Below are 21,116 nucleotides of genomic sequence, written 5' to 3' on the forward strand. Positions count from 1 at the left end.
GCCCATGGAGTGCCTTGTACATTAACACTGCAATGTTATAGTCAAACTGCTCCTGCAGTGAAAGTAAACTAGTAGCTTTAAGCTTTTCTGACTTTGACAGATACGGGTTATTAACAATTAGCTTTGCCCCTCTTCTGTGCAGGGAATTAAATTTTTTAAGCAGATTTTCGCTCGCACCGCACCATACAGTAGAAGCATAATTGATAAAAGATTGGCAGTGTGCCACAAAAAACATTTTTAGACCTTCCGCTTCTACAAAGGGTTTTAATCTGGATAAAAGATACAGATTTTTGGAGAGCTTTTTGCAAATATTATTAATAGAGAGAGAGAGAGAGAGAGAGAGAGAGAGAGAGAGAGAGAGAGAGAGAGAGAGAGAGAGAGAGAGAGAGAGAGACAGACAGACCGACCGACCGACCGACCGACCGACAGACAGACAGACAGACAGACAGACAGACAGACAGACAGACAGACAGACAGAGATGATTATGAACGCCTCCGTTTCCCCTTGCCAGAAAGGAAAAGAAAGAAAAACAAACTTTGTTCAAGTGTGTCCCAGTTTCTTTACGATGCGTACGTGCCGTTGTAACCACACGAAGGCAGAAGAGCATTCAGACAAAAAACGTTTTACATCCAGAACGTGCTGCTTGGAAAACCTTGATAACAAGACTCCAGTTTTATTTTGACACCTTTTTACGGTGTGTTTTCCCAGGTTTCCATCTGCCCTTTATACCCGAGGTGTCACCAATTGCCACAGTCTAATCACATCCTTCCGTAGCTGCAGCCTCGAGATGACCTTCCGGGGTTACGAGGGGCTGCACAGACATGTCGGAATCAGCAAGACTCATGGCATCGCTTGAAGATTGCGATGCTGACGTAGGTGAGGGTACGTGCGTGTGTGTGGGATAAGAGCAACATTACACCTGAACACATCCCAACAAGCTACGTCCTGGCTGTTTGTAAAGAGTATAGGAATGGGCAGATCTGGTGAGTTTATGCCCCCTCTTTCTTTCGGATGGTAACTGGCGCCACCTCGCGGCAACATCACACGAGAAAGGAAAAAAAACTTGCATTGGTCCCAAATAGCATATCGGTTTAGTAACAGTTCGTGTGTAAGTCGTGCATTTTATACGGTAAACAGACAATGGTCGGTTCTGGTGAGGTTATGCCCCTTCTTTCTTTCGGCTGGTAACTGGCGCCACCTCGCGGCAAGATCACAGGAGTTGTCTCGCGTTATCACCCCAGAAGCGCTCATTGTTAAAGGCACATTGCAGCTCACAGCCTTCGTTTTGCGTTTTTGTTGCAGCTGAGTGCATTTACAGTTCAAAAATCCTCCTTTGGTAGTAAAACAAACCCAAAAACTACACAATTAACGACGACATCTGTGAAGCTCGACAGTTTCTTGTTCACACGAGTGCATAAATTAACCTAGTTATTACGTGGTGTTTGGTCGGAGTTCGATTCAACTGAGTGATTCCGGCCTCCATTTTGTTTTACACAAACTCATGATGACGTCTGACATAGTTTGCTAGTAACGTGTATTTTTGTGCATGATGTGGTGATCTACCTGATCTAAATTTAGATCCAAAAATAGGCCAAGAATAGCCGGTTCCGAGTACGAAATTAATTCGTAAACAAATCGCAGTTCTTGACTCTTTGGGTGCAAGTCAATGAAACTTGGTAGTTCTTCTAACGGATAGCTGCCTGAGGTATGACTAAAAGCCCCAGGGGCTCCGTGCACCTGGATTTGACAAGTTCAGTACCTTTAATGTTTTATTTGTTCCGTAACTTAGGCCTACACCTTAGTCAATCCGCGAAATTAATTCAGCGAACTCTGTTCGACTCTGCACAAGAAACAGTCAGCGTGTTGATGTTCGGTATGTGTGCAGGCGGAAGAATGCTCTTGTTCCGTGTACACGCCTGGACAGATCTCTGGTAGTCTAAAGCCTAATTGGGGTAAGTCGACTTAGTGCAGTCAATTTCACCAAGCTCGCAGAACGAATCTTTGGCACTGAATGTTCGTAAAGTCATCTTCGGGCTCAATACAGGACAACCTTAAGTCGTCGATGTCACGACAGACCCCTTTCAGGCTGTTACCTTGGGAAAAACCATCCTTCCATAACACATTTGAATGCTTGCAAATAGGTTATTATCCAGAGCTGTGTACACTTTTGTGACATGCATTTTCAGCCCTTTCCAACTGATTATGACGTATATTAAATGATTTAAATTACGTCATAATCAGTTGGAAAGGGCTGAAAATGCATGTCACAAAAGGGTACACAGCTCTGGATAATTACCCATTTAAGATGGCAATAGGATGAATTTATTTTAGGTTTTTAAGTAATACTACGGGCAGATAATGATACGTAACATAAAACAAAAAACATAGTATATATTTTTGACTGTTTTCTTTTTTAATTGTTAGTATTCAAATCCTTGTCACACATTTTGTTTCCATGCGACGAAGGTGATGTACTTTGAAACCCTTGTAATTTTCTGAACGTAGCGAAACAAAAGAGCAAGTATTTCTATTTTTTTTCTCTTCAGACCAAGCATAAGTATGGAACCAGTATTTATTAATGAACTCAATTTGTATGGTTAAAATGTATCAGTGAAGTAAAGAAATATCACCTTCGCAACACGGTTTCCCCTGGTACACATGCAGATCTGGAGAATAACCCATATTATAAGCAACACAACTGTTGTGAAGTATTGCCCGAAAGACACCTACCCCAGCCTATAAAGTAGAAAATCTTGAAGGGCGCATCGGACCTGAAGACACTGATGGCGAGACGGTTGTGGAGGTATATCCCCTCCACCAGCATCCAGGCAAAGTTAGACATCAATGTGTACTGCAGCAGCGAGGTCAGCGTTTTGCACAGCCACGGCTGAAATTGAAAAGAGATCAATGGAAAATAATTGTTGAGTAAGACAAACTAAAAGCGGAGGGCGATGCTTAAGAATAAAGGTATAGTTCTTGTGGCCTTGTCCTAAATCGCAAGGAAGTTGGCTTGACATTGATGAACGACACATTTTAAATGTACCTGAGGGATTGCATACACAATCTGTGGATTTATATATCTATTATCGTCGTCGTCGACATCGACATCATCATCATCATCATCATCATCATCATCATCATCATCATCATCATCATCACCACCACAAGAAGCTACACATGAAGCCACAAGGATTACTAACGATCCCCATGTAGGTGTGTCAAGGCGTAGTAAAGTAGTAGGGCTGTATATCGTCATCACTATCGCCACTCACATCATCATCACCACCACAACAAGCACCGGCACGGTTGGCCTAGTGGTAAGGCGTCCGCCCCGTGATCGGGAGGTCGTGGGTTCGAACCCCGGCCGAGTCATACCTAAGACTTTAAAATTGGCAATCTAGTGGCTGCTCTGCCTGGCGTCTGGCATTATGGGGTTAGTGCTAGGACTGGTTGGTCCAGTGTCAGAATAATGTGACTGGGTGAGACATGAAGCCTGTGCTGCGACTTCTGTCTTGTGTGTGGCGCACGTAAAATGTCAAAGCAGCACCGCCCTGATATGGCCCTTTGTGGTCGGCTGGCCTTAAGCAAACAAACAAACAAACAAACAAACCACAACAAGCTCATTTCATTACTTTATTGTCCCATCGCTGGGAAATTCGGGTCGCTTCCTCCCAGTGGAAAGCTAGCAGCAACGGAGTCGCGCTTCCCAGGTGTCTGCGTGTTTAGGTGTATTCAGCCACCTGCACTTATGGCAGAATGACCAAGGTCTTTTACGTGCCATTGTGATGACACGGAGGTGGGACATGGCTTCCGTCTCTGGGTCTGCACATAAAGTTGACCCGTGTCCGTCCCGGCCCGAATTCGAACCTGCGACCTTCCGATCACAAGTCCAGTGCTCTACCAACTGAGCTACCGGGCCCCCAATATACACATGAAGCTACAAGGATTACTAACGATCTGCCTGTAGGAGTGTCAAGGCGTGGTGACGTAGGGATATACACCGTCATCACCGATATACACCGTCATCACTTTCACCATTAACATCATCATCACTACCACAAGCTCCACATCAAGCTACACGGATTACTGACTATCTAACTGTAGGTGAGTCAAGGCGTGGTGATGTAGGGCTATACACCATCATCACTTTCACCATTAACATCACCACCGCCACCGCCACAACAAGCTACACATCAAGCTACAAGGATTACTGACTATCTGCCTGTAGGTGTGTCAAGTCGTGGTGATGTAGGGCTATACACCATCATCACTTTCACCATTAACATCACCCCCACCACCGCCACAACAAGCTACACATCAAGCTACAAGGATTACTAACGATCTGCCTGTAGGAGTGTCAAGGCGTGGTGACGTAGGGATATACACCGTCATCACTTTCACCTTTAACATCACCACCACCACCGCCACAACAAGCTACACATCAAGCTACAAGGATTACTGACGATCTGCCTGTAGGTGTGTCAAGTCGTGGTGATGTAGGGCTATACACCATCATCACTTTCACCATTAACATCACCCCCACCACCGCCACAACAAGCTACACATCAAGCTACAAGGATTACTAACGATCTGCCTGTAGGTGTGTCCAGGCGTGGTGAAGTAGGGATATATACCATCATCACTATGACCACACTATGACCACTAACACCATCACTATCACCACTAACATCATCATCATCACAAGAATTACTAACGATCTGCCTGTAAGAGTGTCCAGGCGTGGTGAAATAGGGCTGAACCATCACCAGGATAAGGATGAAGCGGAAGATGAAGGAGACCACTAGATGCTTGTGGATGGAGATGCGGCTGCACTGTAATGATCTGCAACACCATGGTTATTATATATTATATCCATTCATTGTTGAATGAAACACTGTTTAAACCATCTGCAACACCAAAACGTGCGTACTGACATCCAAGGATCATGCAACAATTTTTTTGACCGCTGAATAAATGACTATTTACACAAAAGGAAAACCCAACAGCAGCCAGGTTTGGCAAATTCTTCATCAAATTCTTCATCAAATTCTTCATCAAATTCTTCATCAAATTCTTCATCAAATTCTTCATCAAATTCTTCATCAAATTCTTCATCAAATTCTTCATCACATTTTCGTCAAATTCTTCATCAAATTCTTCATCAAATTCTTCATCAAATTCTTCATCAAATTCTTCATCAAATTCTTCATCACATTTTCGTCAGATAGTCGCTGACTTCTTCAGGATGGTAATCATCTATTTGTCATTTTTGTTATGATACATGTACCTTAAAAAGGGAGCATACTTCCGTCAATCATAATTCAATCTAACGACCATCTTCTTCATTTATCCACCCATGTATCCATCCTTTTATCAGTTTATCAGTTCATCACACAATCGATCCCTCACTACTAACTCTCACCCAAAAAGTTCGTTAGTCATGCAAACTACCGAGCAGCTGTTTGACCCTCAAACTAAACATTAAATCAAAAAACCGGTCAGTAGCTCGATTATCGTCGCATTTGTCAGCTTCCAAACACGCCCATGATTTTATAGGCAATACACCAAATCTATAAACGTCTTACCAAAGGACAACGCATGCCTTACATGTAAATAGTTCATTGCCACAAATAGCACGGTACGCATTATTCATATCCGTACAATCAAATCAGTCTACTTTTGTGGCCATATCAGGCAGGAAAACGACCAAAATTGGTACAGAAAATGACATTATGACCTGCCCGGCCACACACGTACTCTGAAAATATAATCAGTAATGCCCATAAAACGCCCCCCCCCCCCCCCCCCCAAAGACAGGTCATACCAATAACATGGTGTCCTGGGCCCGTATTCTTGAAACAGCTGCAACTCATATACCAGCCTGTAAAACCACTTCCGCTCGATAAGTCCGCTAAGTGTTATTTATGAAACTCCGGTAAGGACTTACCCCGGGTGTCTCCGAGCTGTAAAGTTAAAGGACCCATCCCCCTCCTCTAAAACCGTCAATTTTGAATAAATCTTGTTAAAATATTGTTTGTAGATCTATGTCCCTCATGGACACACATTGGTGTCATTTAAGCATCAATGTATTGCGCACAAATACGAGATACTGCTCGCGAAAGATTTCAACAGATGCTCGATCATACCGGCTTGTGGTGAAAGCGTGCTAGCGTCTTCTTTAATGCATTACAGTGTCAATTTATTTTCAACTGATTCCGTGCCCGAACGGTTCTCTCGTTCGCCTGATGCGTGATTGAGTCGAGTTCAAATGTCCATCTGCCCGTAATTTTTTTTTACTCTTTGGCATTTGTTTATTTTTGTTTATTTTCTTCATGTGCAAAAGAGTACGTTATACGTGTAATAGCAAAATTTATTTAAAAAAAATAATTTTAGGCAGGAATGTGTTTGTTTTTTAAATCTTTGGTTAACATGATATTAGTTTATTGATAAAGTTTGTTAACTTAAACATGTAAACATTTGACCAAAAAAATAAAATAAATAACCATGAAGAAGGATGCTCCCCGCTTCAAAAAACAAAGGTGAGAGAGAAGACACAAAAACTAAAATGCGGAAGCAGCCACCTGCATGCAACTGAGATTAAAAACAAAAAAATAAAAAAATAAATAAAAAGGGTCTCCCCGTGTTTTTATTTCATTCAGTTTGTTTGGGTAGTTGCTACTGACTTTGAAACTGACACGCTGGCTAAAAAACTGCAATATTGTGTCCTTCAAAGTCAAACTGTCGTTTAACTACCGCCCAGTATTTATTTTTACTGCACAGTAATTATTTGCTTTTCCCCGGTATTCATGTGTGTCTAGCGGAAGGTCGGCAGCTACCAGTGTTGGTTATTTTTAGAATTGAAGATTCCCGATGCTTGCTCTTCTCTGAGCACGCGTAACCGGCGTTTTCGCCGGCGTGTCAGTTTCAAAGTCAATAGCAACAACCCAAACAAACTGAATGAAATAAAAATACGGGGAGACTTTTTTTTTTTTAACCTCAGTTGCATGCAGGTGTACATGGTATAGTACCTAGTAAACGCCCACCCCCCAGTTTCGACCAGTGGAGTAGACAAGAAAAATAAATAAAGAGTATTCAGTCTGCTGTTATTGTTGTTTTTCAATTGTTTCCTTTCCTTAGACATGTTTCGGGGATTGGACAGAAAAAGGTTTCTAGAGTGGCTAGAGAATCGCAATACATTTTTGACTGGGAGGAAAAAAGAAGAAACGAAAGCTTCATCTTTGGTTTAAACATAAGTTTATTTCAACAAATGTTACAATCATGACATGTATACAAAAGACACAGGTAACAGCAACAAACTAGAAGCTTATAGTGGTGTTCCTGCATGGATATTACAACGTAAGGCGGTAACGGCTGAACAATGTGTCCAAATAAACTAAATCTATTAATAACATAATAAACGTTGCATAATCATTATAAAGAAAGACAGTAAGAGGAAGGAAGGAGGGGAAGAAAAGGAATAAAAAGAAGAGGGATGGGTAGGAGTTGTGCAGAAATTAAAGTTGTTGTTCGGTTTGTGGAGCATTGATTCTGGTTTGCCCAAAGCGGCCTGAACGTTCAATGAACGAGTGTTACTATGGAAAAAATGTTCCTGTTCAAATCTAGAGAATACTGTCTGTCTCCATTTAGAAGGTGGGGGGGGGGGGGGGGGGTGAATACTGTGGTTAGGTAGGGTATGTATGGTTTCTTGATGTGCTTCGCGATAATTTGGACAATTTAATAGGAAGTGTTTTACGGTTTCGGACGAAAATCCGCAGTCACAAGATGCATCTGTAGCAACGTGACGTCTCACTAGATCATTATTAAGATCACTTATATATAGTCTGAGCTTACAGTGAATTGTTTGTGATATGCGATCTCCAGAATACCAATAACACGGCGGACTTAAATCGTTTTTTGACAAAAAGTGGTTGTATTCACTTAGGGACTCACTAAGTTTTATGTAGTCTGGTAAAGAATTCCAGAGTTGTGTTGAAGATGGGAGAAATGAGTTTCTGTATAATTCAGTGTTAAACGATGGAACTTTCCTATCTAAAGGTCTGCGCTGGCGATATGGGTTATTAGTTGATCAATATTAATGGTGGCAATAACGCAAGTAAGTAGTTTGGCACCTTACGGTGTACAATCTTGTGAAATAATATCAATTTTTGACGTTTACGCCTCTCTAAAAGTGAAATGAAGCCTGACTCGTCGTACAGTTGTTGATGGCTTGTACTGCGGACTGCTCCAACAATGGTCTTCATCTTTAAAGCTTCATCTTTGGCGAGAAGTGATGTCTGAAGAGGTTGATTCACGGGTGTGTGTGTGTTAGTGTGTGTGTGTGTGTGTGTGTGTGTGTGTGTGTGTGTGTGTGTGTGTGTGTGTGTGTGTGTGTGTGTGAGAGAGAGAGAGAGAGAGAGAGAGAGAGAGAGAGAGAGAGAGAGAGAGAGAGAGAGAGAGAGAGAGAGAGAGAGAGAGAGAGAGAGAGAGAGAGAGAGAGAGAGAGGGGGGGAAGTTTGTGCAGTAACGCATCCTTTGAACACTTCTATGGCAATTGACCAAAATATCGTTTTTCTAGCTAAGGAACCGCTCCTGCCAAGGGTATAGTACCTATTAAACGCCCACCCCCCACTTTTGGGGAAAATTGGTGCATAGGGTGGGTGGGCGTATACAAGGCAGATAACAGTAATATCATGTTAACCAAAAATTTAAAAAAAACTCATTCTCGCCTTAAATTAATTTTTTAAGTCAATTTTGATATATTACAACGTACTCTCTTGCACACGAAGAAAATAAACAAAAACAAACAAATGACAAAAAGTATTAACAAAAAAAAGTAAGACCTGATGGTGTTTTGAACTCGACTCAATCGCGCATCAGGCGAATTCGATAACCGTTCGGCTACGGAATCAGACAACAAATTTTCGCCACTGTAATGCATTAAACAAGACGCTAGCACGCTTTCGCAACACGCCGTTATAATCGAGCATCGGTTGAAATCTTTTGCGAGCAGAATCTCGTATTTGACCGCAATGCGTTGGTGCTTAAATGACACCAATGTGTGTCCATGAGGGACATAAATCTACGAACAATATTTGAACAAGATGTATTCAAATTTGACGGTTTTAATGGACAGTGTTGGTGAAGTTACTGACAGGTAGCGACTTTACAGGAGGGGGACGGGTCCTCTAACTTTACAGCTCGGTGACAACCCGGTAAGAACTTACCGTTGTTTCATAAATAACACTTAGCAGTTGGCGGACTTATTGAGCGTAAGTGGTTTTACAGGCCAGTATATGAGTTGCAGCTTTTTCAAGAATAAATTTTGTTTAAATATTGTTTGTAGAGAGGAGCTAGCATGAGGAATCTCCTATTCTAAAAATAACCAATTTTGGTAGCTGCCGACCTTCCGCCAGACACACATTAATACCGGGAGAAAATAAATAATTACTGGGCAGTAAAAATAAATACTGGGCGGTATTTAAACGACAGCTTGACTTTAAATGACACAATGTTGCAGCTTTTTCAAGAATACGGGCCCTGGAGCCCGCCCAAAAACGGATAATAGAGAACGACTTGGGTTATTGGATGGGGAAGGGGCGGGCCGACGAGGCATAAAATGATCCTATTTTTCACATGCAGCAATTAATTCCTTCTTGATAGGTTGCCCTTTTTTCTGCAAGTGAAGGTGCATTTTTATCCCGAGGTTGCTGAACACTGGACGTGTTTCGCCAATGGAGATGTTTGCTATCTCGGATATTTTTTTTTATATTTTTTTTTATATTTTATTTTATTTTATAGATTTTGCGTTTTTTGCTGCGAGTGATGTGTGTGCATTAACAGAAGTGGAAAGGTTTTTTGTTTTGTGTTTGATTTTGTACAAAGGTGATGATGATGCCGATCGATGACAAAAAAATCAGATAAGATCGAGCGAGATTCGTTTTTTTAAAGGAAGTTTCGTTTTTGAACTGATGCTCATGGCCATTAACACGAGTTCGCGTTTGCTGGTTTTTTTCTCCATTGGGGCTCTTACAAACACACGGATATGTACGCTCACTCGCTCACATGCTTACAACACACACGGACATACAAACACACACGCACAAACACACAGCTACATACACACACACACACACACACACACACACCACGTACACACACACACACACGTACATACACACATACACACGCAAACACACACACACACACACACATTCACACAGTAACTCAAACATAGACTAACACACAAACATCCCCACCTGAAGTAACAAAATATGAAGAGCGTCAGGAGCAAAAAGACAAGGGAAATAATGGATGCTGCAAGGTAAATATCCCTCAAGGCCTCGGCGAGTCGAATCTGAAAAGAGACAATACAAATCAACAAGCAAATGAACTTATTACCAATTCAGTGCCCCATATGGCTTTTTTACCAATCAGGACGGATTCTAGGTGACCCTCTAAATGTTATAACGTTCAGCCAGGGACCCTTTTTGTTTATCAAGCTAAAAAATTAACAAGACAAAGTAAAAATTTAAATCAACAATATCAGCGTAATTTATTCTAAAGAATGACACTTAAATGCTGTCAGATAATACTCTCTTTATCTAAAAAATACCGAAAAGCGAGTTTTGTCGGTGGGTGCTTTACGGAACAGCAAGGCACCGCCCATCATCTGAGTATGCAATGCTGACCCGCTCACCTGAAATCTAAATTATCTAAGTTCGGAAAAATCAAGTGAAATTGCGTCACTCGCTTTATGTCAAATGTAAATTTACGTCATTTTCCATCCGTCTGGAGTCGGTTCTCAATCTGTCGCTCTCTGACACTGTTCAACAAGAAAAAGCGTAAATCTTACAAATGACGTCACAGGCTTGACGTCAATACAAATCAAGGGATACGTTTCAAAGCTGGAGAAACGGTTTGCTATACAATCGTGTTTAATCATCAGATATGTTCGTTTTTCATACCCACATATACTTTGTTGTATGCTGATTTCGAAAAGACAAAGATATTGCCTAAATCTTACAACATAAGCTCTTCGTAGCTTTCATAAACTTGGTCAAAAAATGATTGCAACAGATTTCGCACCCAATTTAAAGCATTATTTCCCGTGTCATTTCATCCAAACTTTATATGCCAATAAAGGCCGTTCACTTGACCATCTGGATCACCTTTCGGATTACAGATTACGTTTACAGGTATCACGTGAACGCCGCTCAATTAAGGATACCCTCAAAACCGATTGGACAAAAATGAAAGGGCCCAATTCAAAATCGACAAAAAATCACAATAGACAATTCTTTGAAACGTTCACATACAAAAAGAAAGCCAAATCAATTATCTACCCAGAAAAGGTTGTTTTGTTTAGCTAGCGTGCGTATTGCGTATGCTATGCTATACCCACTGATGCAAGTGTCGATCGCACGAGCAGTCAAAAACAGTATTTTTTTATATCTTTTTTTTAGATATTTTGACGAAAAGCGCTCTATTAATTTTCAGCAATAACTTCGTGGATTGCTTTGAAACTTCCAGAACATTTTACCAACAAACTAGACGCACTTCGAGCAAAAGTACGGATCGTTACACGTATTTATTCAGATTTGACGCAATGTTTTGAAACATGTTTTTAAACTCGTCATTGGATTGCTCACTTGCGTCCAAAACAATCATGAGTTCACATGTCTTTAGAAAAATGATTGATACACACAATAAAAAAACTGTTATATGCGTATAAGCACTGGATAAAGATTGCTAGGCATGTAAAGACGCTTGATACTTTAGGGATGATGATGGTGCCACCGCGATGTCCAGCCAAGAGTGACCGCAGCATGTCTTGAGAGGCGCGCAGCGGTAATATAACTGATCTCAGTGCGAAACAGCGTGAACGTTTAATTTTTTCTCTCATGTGTTTGCATGACTAGTAAATTCACCCCAGTGGTTACACGCAAATGAGACTTCGACATTATATGTATCAATCATTTATCTGTAGACATGAAAAGTCATGACTTTGTTGGATACAGGGGAACAATCCAATGATGAGTGTAAAACCTTTTTCCATAACATTACGTCAAATCTGAACAAATACATGCAACGATCCCAAATTTTGCTCGAAGTACGTCTCGAGTATGTTTGTAAAATATTCTAAAAGTGTCAAAGCTATCCACAAAGTCATTGTTGAAATACAGCGTTTCTTGTCATAATACCCTTACCAAAAGACGAAGAAAAAGCCCGTTTTTGACTGCGTTTGCGATCGACACCTGCATCATTAAGATTAGAATAGCACACGTAATACCCAAGCTAGCTAAACGAAACAATAATTTCTGGGTAGATACTTGATTTGGCTTTCTTCTCGTATGAACAATTAAGTGGCAACGGTTTGCCTATGGTGATTTTTGTTCAAGTTTTTAAATTACATCACAGGAAAAAGGCTCGTTTTTGTACTTTGACAGATTTCTAAAAATCATTCCTGGGTAATTCTTAAAATGTTTCTCTTTTACTGCACAAAGACACTATTTCTGTTGAAAATACAAAAGAGAGCAAGAAGATTGGACAATTAGTCTAGAAGATGGAATATGTCCCAATGACGGCCGGCACTGATGCTTAAAAAAAAAAATGATTCTGAGAAAACAGCGTCAACATTTTTCAAAATGGTGTCGAATGTTTATAACATATTATGAAAATAATCATTTTATTGCAAGAAAGAGGTTGACAACGACAAAATTACATTACACAACGATTATAATATGGTGTTCAAATTACCTAATAAAGCTGAGAACCCAAAACACGTTTTTGAACCAAACTTCCGTCCCATCTCTGGCCTTAAATAGCAAAGGAACCAGAAGAATCTAAAGCTCATGCAACAAGTTAACCATTATTACATAAATAAACAATTATTTTCTTTCTAAACACTTCTTAACTCCTTTATTTTGTGAAAACAAGTTTTCATTGAAATTCCAAACTTTGGGCATGTAATTCTAACCAAGCGGTTGCTTTAAAGAAGTGGCGATTCTGTGGAAACGCTTTGGTCAGACTTTCAAAATTCTTCATACTTTTAGTCACAAATGATGTACAAACGTGTGACAGCACAAGATTCCTTTATCAGTGTTTTGTAGGGACTTAAATAAAACTGAAAAAGAACGGAACATTTAGATTTTCTTTTTTTCATTACATGCCACAAACATTACGTCATTTGCACAATGACGTCATGGCATTGACTTTATTTTTTGCGATGAGTAAACACTTCAAACATATGCCGTTAGTTTTGCTTCAGACTTTGTACACCAACAATGCATTGTGAGCACAATTATGTGTCTTTTAGAAAGTAACCCCCTTTTTCTAAGTCGAGCATTTTTGCAGACAGTGACCCCCTTTGGAGACACATTCTGTTATGAAAGCTGCCATTAGAAGTTCTTTTGAGGCCTGTTTAGGATAGCAGAGATACACTACTTCACAAAGCAGCTGAGCATAATAGGAGGATTCCCAAATGATAACAATTCACCTATGTGGTCCACTCAGATCACGGACAAGTGGTGTGTGTGTATATGTCTGTATAGAGTTATTCAGAGAAACTACTCGACCGATTTTCATGAAATTTTACATGAGAGTTCCTGAGTATGATATCCGCAGACGATGTTTTCATTTTTTTTTTTATAAATGTCTGTGATTACGTCATATCCGGCTTTTTGTAAAATTTGAGGTGGCACTGTCACGCTCTCATGTTTTAACCAAATTGTTTGAAATTTTGGTCAAGTAATCTTCGACAAAACCCGGACTTTGGTATTGCATTTCAGCTTCGAGGCTTACAAATCAATTAATGAGTTTGCTCATTAAAGTTGTCATTAAAACGATTTTTCGCAAACAGATTTGAAAATGATTGCATCGTTTTCTTCATCGAATTCTGAATCTGAAAATATATAAATATGTCATGTTTACTCTAAAAATGTGATCACAATTAACGAAAATATGTTAATTAGGTACTACGATCCAAAAATTATTTCATATTATTCGTTATCATGTTCTGATTTCAAAACCATATAAATATAATATGTGTGTGTTTAAAACAAGCTCAGAAAGTTAAAAAGAATACAGAAAAGCGCGCTTTCCTGCTAAGCGCAATACGTTACTTCACTATACTGGCTTGTTAATTTCACTTCGTTTTGCACGGGAAAAGTGAGCGATTTCCTTGAGCCGCAAGGATTGACGAAGCTGTTTTGTCTTGGTGAAAAAATGCAGTGCGTTCAGTTTTATTCTGTGAGTTCGACAGATTGACTAAATGTTGTAATTTCGCCTTGCGCGACTTGTTTATACTGCGTTGACGACTTGTTGCTGCCGCTACTACTACAAATACTGCAACAACTTTTTCCTACTACTACTACTACTACTACTACTACTACTACTACTACTACTACTACTGATAATGCCATCACCACCACCACCAAGGACAACACCGCTGCAAGAACTTATTGTATGCTCCTTACTTTTTATCCATTAAATGTTAAAGACATTAACCTTATTGCCTCTACGTTAACAAAGCATAGTTTGCGCTGTGTCAGTCTTCCGTCAAAGTGTAGAATAGCATGAACAAAAATTGAAACTGCATCTGATTCCCAAGGCCAGCACAAGAAAAACAAACAGGCAGCGGATGATCGCAATTTGGTGATGGCAGCTCTGCCGCTTTCAGAATGCAGCGTTTGAGCAGAACACTCGGATGCGATAACACTCATTTTGGTAATGCAAACAGCAGACAACGACAAAGATGAATGCATGCTTTATGTGAGAGCGACAGATTGTACTGCTTTGAGAATGAAAACAAAAGAGATCACTTACAGGCGGGTTAGGCAGACATTTGCATCTGCAGACACGCGCATACGAAGAATATTTTCTATTTTGGCGTCAGGACCCGAGATTATTGTTGCCAACACAAATAACACTACTTTATGTGACCTTTACTCAAGGATGCACTAACACACATCATTATAACTCTTTAAAAAAAAGAAGAAAAAGACCAGTCAAAACAAAATCAGAATGCTGCGAGGCTCGATGCAAAATATGCTAAGCAAGAATGCATGCACACGCGCTTGCAGATCTAGGCGTGCAGGCCTGTGCGCGCTTATGAACACCCACGCCCACACACACAAGGACACCCACAAACACACACACACACACACACATACACACACACACACACACATACACACACACACACACACACACACACACACACACACACACACACACACACACACACACACACACAAAGGAGGGGGTGGGGAAAGGCTGAGTCATTTAATCATTGATGATCCCATCTGGCACACTCGATGACAACAGACACACATATCTTCCAAATTCAGTTGACTGCTTCTCGATCAAACGGCGAGCTTTTGTGTTGTTAACAAATTGTGTAACAACATCCTCACGAAAGAGTCCAACAGGGACACCTGTCTTTCAACAGACTCTTTTTTTGACCGTTATTTCACTACCCTAGATTTTTCAACAAGAACTGTACTGGGCATGAAGAGCGAGCAAAACCTGTCGTCTCCAAAATCTGTCCTCATTCGCCCCTTGCCTTTGTCAAGCTGTTTAGTGAAGGGGGGATCCGGCACGGTTGGCCTAGTGGTAAGGCGTCCGCCCCGTGATCGGGAGGTCGTGGGTTCGAACCCCGGCCGGGTCATACCTAAGACTTTAAAATTGGCAATCTAGTGGCTGCTCCGCCTGGCGTCTGGCATTATGGGGTTAGTGCTAGGACTGGTTGGTCCGGTGTCAGAATAATGTGACTGGGTGAGACATGAAGCCTGTGCTGCGACTTCTGTCTTGTGTGTGGCGCACGTTATAATTATGTCAAAGCAGCACCGCCCTGATAATTATGGCCCTTCGTGGTCGGCTGGGCGTTAAGCAAAACACCACGAGGAGGAAGAAGAAGGGGATGAGGAGGAAAAACAAGTCGCGTAAGGCGAAAATACAACATTTAATTAGTCAAGCTGTCGAACTCACAGAATGAAACTGAACGCAATGCAATTTTTCAGCAAGACCGTATACTCGTAGCACCGTCAGTCCACCGCTCGTGGCAAAGGCAGTGAAATTGACAAGAAGAGCGGGGTAGTAGTTGCGCTGAGAAGGATAGCACGCTTTTCTATATCTCTCGTCTTTTTAACTCTCTGAACGTGTTTTTAATCCAAACATATCATATCTATATGTTTTTGGAATCAGGAACCGACAAGGAATAAGATGAAATTGTTTTTAAATCGATTTCGGAAATTTAATCTTAATCATAATTTTTATATTTTTAATTTTCAGAGCTTGTTTTTAATCCGAATATAATATATGTATATGTTTTTGGAATCAGAAAATGATGAAGAATAAGATGAACGTAAATTTGGATCGTTTTATATTTTTTTTTGTTTTTTTTACAATTTTTAGATTTTTAATGACCAAAGTCATTAATTAATTTTTAAGCCTCCAAGCTGAAAATGCAATACCGAAGTTCGGCCTTCGTCGAAAATTGCTTGGCCAAAAGTTCAATCAATTTAATTGAAAAATGAGGGTGTGACAGTGCCGCCTCAACTTTTACAAAAAGCCGGATATGACGTCATCAAAGGTTATTATCGAAAAAAAGAAAAAAACCTTCCGGGGATATCATTCCCAGAAACTCTCATGTCAAATTTCATAAAGATCGGTCCAGTAGTTTGGTCTGAATCGCTCTACACACACACACACGCACAGACACACACACACACATACACCACGACCCTCGTCTCGATTACCCCCTCTATGTTAAAACATTTAGTCAAAACTTGACTAAATGTAAAGAGTAGGAAGGGAAAGGAGCGAAGGAGAAAGAATAGGAGTAGGAAGAGGAGAAGTGGAAAGAAGAGGAGGAGGAATAAGAATAGGAAAACGAGAGAAAAACAAGATGAGGAGAAAGGTGCGCGAGACAGGGAGAAAGATGAAACAGTGGAAGATCAGGCACGATTAGAAAAAGGCGAGCACGAAGCAGAGGTGGATCTGAGAAAGCAGAAGAAGAAGAAGAAGAAGAAAATAGAATAAAGCTGTGAATGAAAAAACAATAAAGAGACAGACAAAAATAGAGGAGGAGGTGGAGGAGGAGGAGGAGGAGGAGGAGGAGAAAGAGGTGATAGAAGAGGAAGAAGAGAAGGAGGAGGAAGAGGAGATGAAGGAGGAAGAAGAGAAGGATTAGGGGGAAGGAGGAGGAAAGAGGAGGAGGAGCAGGAGGAGATGGAGCAGGAGGAGATGGAGCAAGAGAAGGAAGAGGGTAAGGAGGAAAAGGAGAAGGACGATAAGGATGAAGAGGATTGAGGAAGAAGAGCAGGAGGATAAGGAGGAAGAAGAGAAGAATGAGGAGGAGGATAAATAAAACAAAGAAGAAGAGTAGGAGAGGAAGAGGAAGGAGCTAAAATATGAGTAAAAGAAGGACGTACGAGACAGGTGTTGGGGTGGGTATTGGAGGCAAAATGGAAGGAGGAGAAGAAGGAGGGGAGGAAGAAGAGGAGTGAGAGGAAGAGAAGGAGGAGGAGGGGATGAAGAAGAGGAGTGAGAGGAAGAGAAGGAGGAGAAGGGGAGGAAGAAGAGGAGTGAGAGGAAGAAGAGGAGTGAGAGGAAGAGAAGGAGGAGAAGGGGAGGAAGAAGAGGAGTGAGAGGAAGAGAAGGAGGAGAAGGGGAGGAAGAAGAGGAATAAGAGGAAGAGAAGGAGGAGAAGGGGATGAAGAAGAGGAGTGAGAGGAAGCGGAGGAGGAAGAGGAAGAGAAGGAGCAGAAGGGGAGGAAGAAGAGGAAGAGAAGGAGGAGGAGGGGAGGAAGAAGAGGAGTGAGAGGAAGAGAAGGAGGAAGAGAAGGAGGAGGAGGGGAGGAAGAAGAGGAGTGAGAGGAAGAGGAGGAGGAGGGAGAGGAGGAGGGGGATGATGATGAGGAGTTAGAAGAGAAGGAAATTGAAGAAGAGACTCACAAAGTCATCCTGAAGGTCCGGTGTGGGCGTGTAGGCATGTTCCACGGGCAGGTCGATCATACAGGCACTGTAGTTGGTCCAGTTGCCATGGGACCACGTGCCGTCCGCTGCGCATGTGCGATGCGCACGCAGCACTGAAAAGTAACACCACTGATCTCAAAATGGAGGCACCCAGAGAGCTAGAGGGGATAGAATCAATCTCCATATCGCACATCGTTCCGTCATACCCTCGTGCTTTCTTTATTCTTCTCATATGTTTTTCTTTTCTTTTTTCCAGCGAGAGTGGTGGTGGTTGCGATGTTGGAGATGGGGGAAGGGGGGGTGGGTGGTATGGGGGAGTGGAGTGGTAGAGTGGAATGGAGATTTAGGAGTTAGGGATAGGGGGCGGGGGGGGGGGGGAGTACTGAGGAAGGGACGAGGGATGGGGTGCGGTGAGGTGGGGGATGAAGGGGGGGGGGGGGAGCTGGAGGGTCGTGTGGGTTGGGTTACGGCGCCTGTCCCAGCTGAGAATTCGAGAACATTTTCCTGATTGAAAATATCGGTTCACGCTCCCCGCTGTACAGGGCCGAAAGCCGAACAGAATTGATGAAGTCAAGGAGAAAGACAAAACCGACACTGACATACACAACTTGGAAACAAAAATATTGCCCCACTTTTTTTTCTTCTTTTAACTCAACCATAAAAATTGTACATCCGTGTTGTTGTGTCTAAACTTTCTATGCCCTGAAAGACTCTTGTTTTGTTTTTCTGACACACTTTACGGGCTTAAATTGCCTTTACTTATTATTAGCAATAGGACCTGATCGCCGAAACTGATAGCTGGGGTGTCTGAGAATAGCCAATCTTCACCCCCACGCGTCTATCAGATTATCAATTTATTACAATGTCGAGTAGACAATTCAATGATAAATGATGCAGGTAGTGTGTTAAAAAAAAATTGGTTTGCTTTCGAATGCACGCGCTTGTTTGTGTGTGTGTATGTGTTCCTTTTAGTAAGGGATGTAGGCTTATACCTTGCAGAACATAATCACCTTGAACATTGTTCTGTGTTCTTTTGCTAAAATATTTGCGCCCAAGACCAATTGGAAAAAAAAACTACCGTAAAATATCCTGTACCAAATTGAAAAACAACAGAGTAAAAGCATTATATTATTTCAAATAATACCCAATTAAAAAGTTGTAATGCATTTATATTTATTTGTTTTTATTTTGTTCACCATTTGTATCCACGCATTTGTTTTTATTACTTTTATTTTTGCAGACGCCTAGACGTCGGCATACTGCAACTTTACAACTTACAGAAGTTATGATTGATTTTATTTCCATTACATTTAAATTTGTTTTCATTTGTCCATGTTTTTTACCATTAATATCACTGCCCGCATTTTATTATTACTTTTGCAGACGACCAGACAGTGTCATCAGCAAAAAAAGAACAAAACGGATACGTGTTGGATTAGATTTCGGACAGTGAAGTTTTCAAAACTTTTTAATCGCAGTTTTTGTGAAGCCGTTCTCCAAGAAAATGTGTATACGGCCCGACACGTATCTCCTCTAATATGATTTAAATTTTGTTTTGTTTTGCTTATGTGTATGAATGAGTGTGACTGCGTGCGTGCATGTGTGCGTGTGTATGTTCGTGTGTGTGTGTGTGTGTGTAAATGTATGTGTGTGTGTGTGTGTGTAAATGTATGTGTGTGTGCGCGCGTGTGTGTGCGCGAGTGTGTGTGCGTGTGTGTGTGTGTGTGTGTATACGAGTGCTTATAGTCTGCTTGTTTGCTTGTTTATTTGTGTATTGTTTTCTTGTTGTTGTTGTTGTTGTTGTGGGAATCAGCTTTTTTTCTGAGATATAAGGGCTCACAAACGGAGTTGTCTTATTTTACAATCTTATTTTTCATTATTTATGTAAGGTGAAATTAACTCAAATGAATGCTGGAGCAAATCAATATTAACATAATGTCATCTCAAAAATTGGTTGGTTGGTTGGTTGGTGGCTAGTCGGTTGGTTGGTGGTTAGATGTTTGTTGGTTGGTGATTTGTTTGTTTGTATGTTTGGTTGCGTCATTGTGAAAGTGTCTAGACAGCGATAACTGCAAAGCAAGACAAAAGAAATCCTTACCAGAACCATTGTCTCTAACGCTTCCTGCTGGGCAAGGCCCAAATACGGTAGTGTTGGGGGGCGTGGCCGGCCAGCAGTAGAGCGAATCGTTGACAGGGGGACAGTGGGGCCCTGGAACACACAACAAAGTAACGTCAGGTGGTACAAGACGAATATTACCAAGAAAAAACTCGAACGAAAGAAAACAGAAAGGAGGGGAGGAAGTGTTGAAGGTAGGAAGGAAGATACGGGCCAGTACGGAGGTAAGAAAAACAGGTTGGCAGACAGACAGAAGACAAACAGCCAGCCAGCCAGCCAGCCAGCCAGCCAGCCAGCAAAACATACATACTGACTGACTGGTTCTATTACTGAGACGATGAGGCGGAGAGACGGATAGAATGCTAGCTAGACAGACAGACAGACAGACAGACAGACAGGCAGCCAGCCAGCCAGCCAGCCAGCCTGCTAAATAGACTGACAGGCAGACAGACTGACTGGTTCTTTAATTGAGACGATGAGACGGAGAGACAGATATATATTGATAGACTCACAGACAGACAAACAGACAGACAGACAGACATACAGACTCACACACAGGTAGGCAGCCAGCCAGCCAGCCAGACTGATTCTGTTATTGTCAAACTAAGTAAAGAGACAAAAATTTGAAAAAATTGATCCTCAAAATTCTGCTTACTCAACATTTCCCATTCGTACGTAGGAGGTATAGTTCAATGTCGCAATTCAAGGCAAATAACATTAACCTTCTAGTTTTCTGAGACCTTTCGATGTTTGGCTTGTCCGTGAAAGTAAAACAAACACAGTCTACTGGTAAATAAGTTTTCTGTATTGGGCAGAAGAAGTCTGAAGGAGCGCGATCATAACAGTAGTTTGAAACGACTCTTCAACAGATTGTAACTGAAACTGCCCGAGAAATCGTGAACCTTTGACGCTGGCAGAAAAGGAAGGGAAAATCCATGACCTGAACATCGTATTTTCCATGACGTGAACACGATTCAAATTCAAAACACCCACTTACAACCGTGTTTCTTGTCACCATGTCAC

At 41.3% G+C, this 21,116-nt stretch overlaps 1 protein-coding gene and 1 long non-coding RNA gene across 2 annotated transcripts in view; both read right to left on the reverse strand.

Moving 5' to 3' along the window:
- LOC138981220 (uncharacterized) overlaps nt 1–21,116 on the reverse strand; it is a 357,841-nt gene that overhangs the window by 179,980 nt on the left and 156,745 nt on the right. The gene's annotated exons all lie outside the window — the stretch shown is intronic.
- The window catches only part of LOC138981190 (corticotropin-releasing factor receptor 2-like), a 176,596-nt gene that overhangs the window by 39,918 nt on the left and 115,562 nt on the right, over nt 1–21,116 (reverse strand). The window contains exons 2-6 of the mRNA XM_070354029.1: nt 20,076–20,186; nt 17,957–18,090; nt 10,258–10,355; nt 4,717–4,843; nt 2,732–2,888 (exon numbers count right to left, since the gene is read on the reverse strand). Coding sequence (XP_070210130.1) covers nt 2,732–2,888; nt 4,717–4,843; nt 10,258–10,355; nt 17,957–18,090; nt 20,076–20,186 — 627 coding nt within the window. The remainder of the gene's footprint in view (nt 1–2,731; nt 2,889–4,716; nt 4,844–10,257; nt 10,356–17,956; nt 18,091–20,075; nt 20,187–21,116) is intronic.

This window comes from Littorina saxatilis, linkage group LG12 (genome assembly GCF_037325665.1).
Source record: "Littorina saxatilis isolate snail1 linkage group LG12, US_GU_Lsax_2.0, whole genome shotgun sequence".
NCBI classification, from domain to species: domain Eukaryota; kingdom Metazoa; phylum Mollusca; class Gastropoda; order Littorinimorpha; family Littorinidae; genus Littorina; species Littorina saxatilis.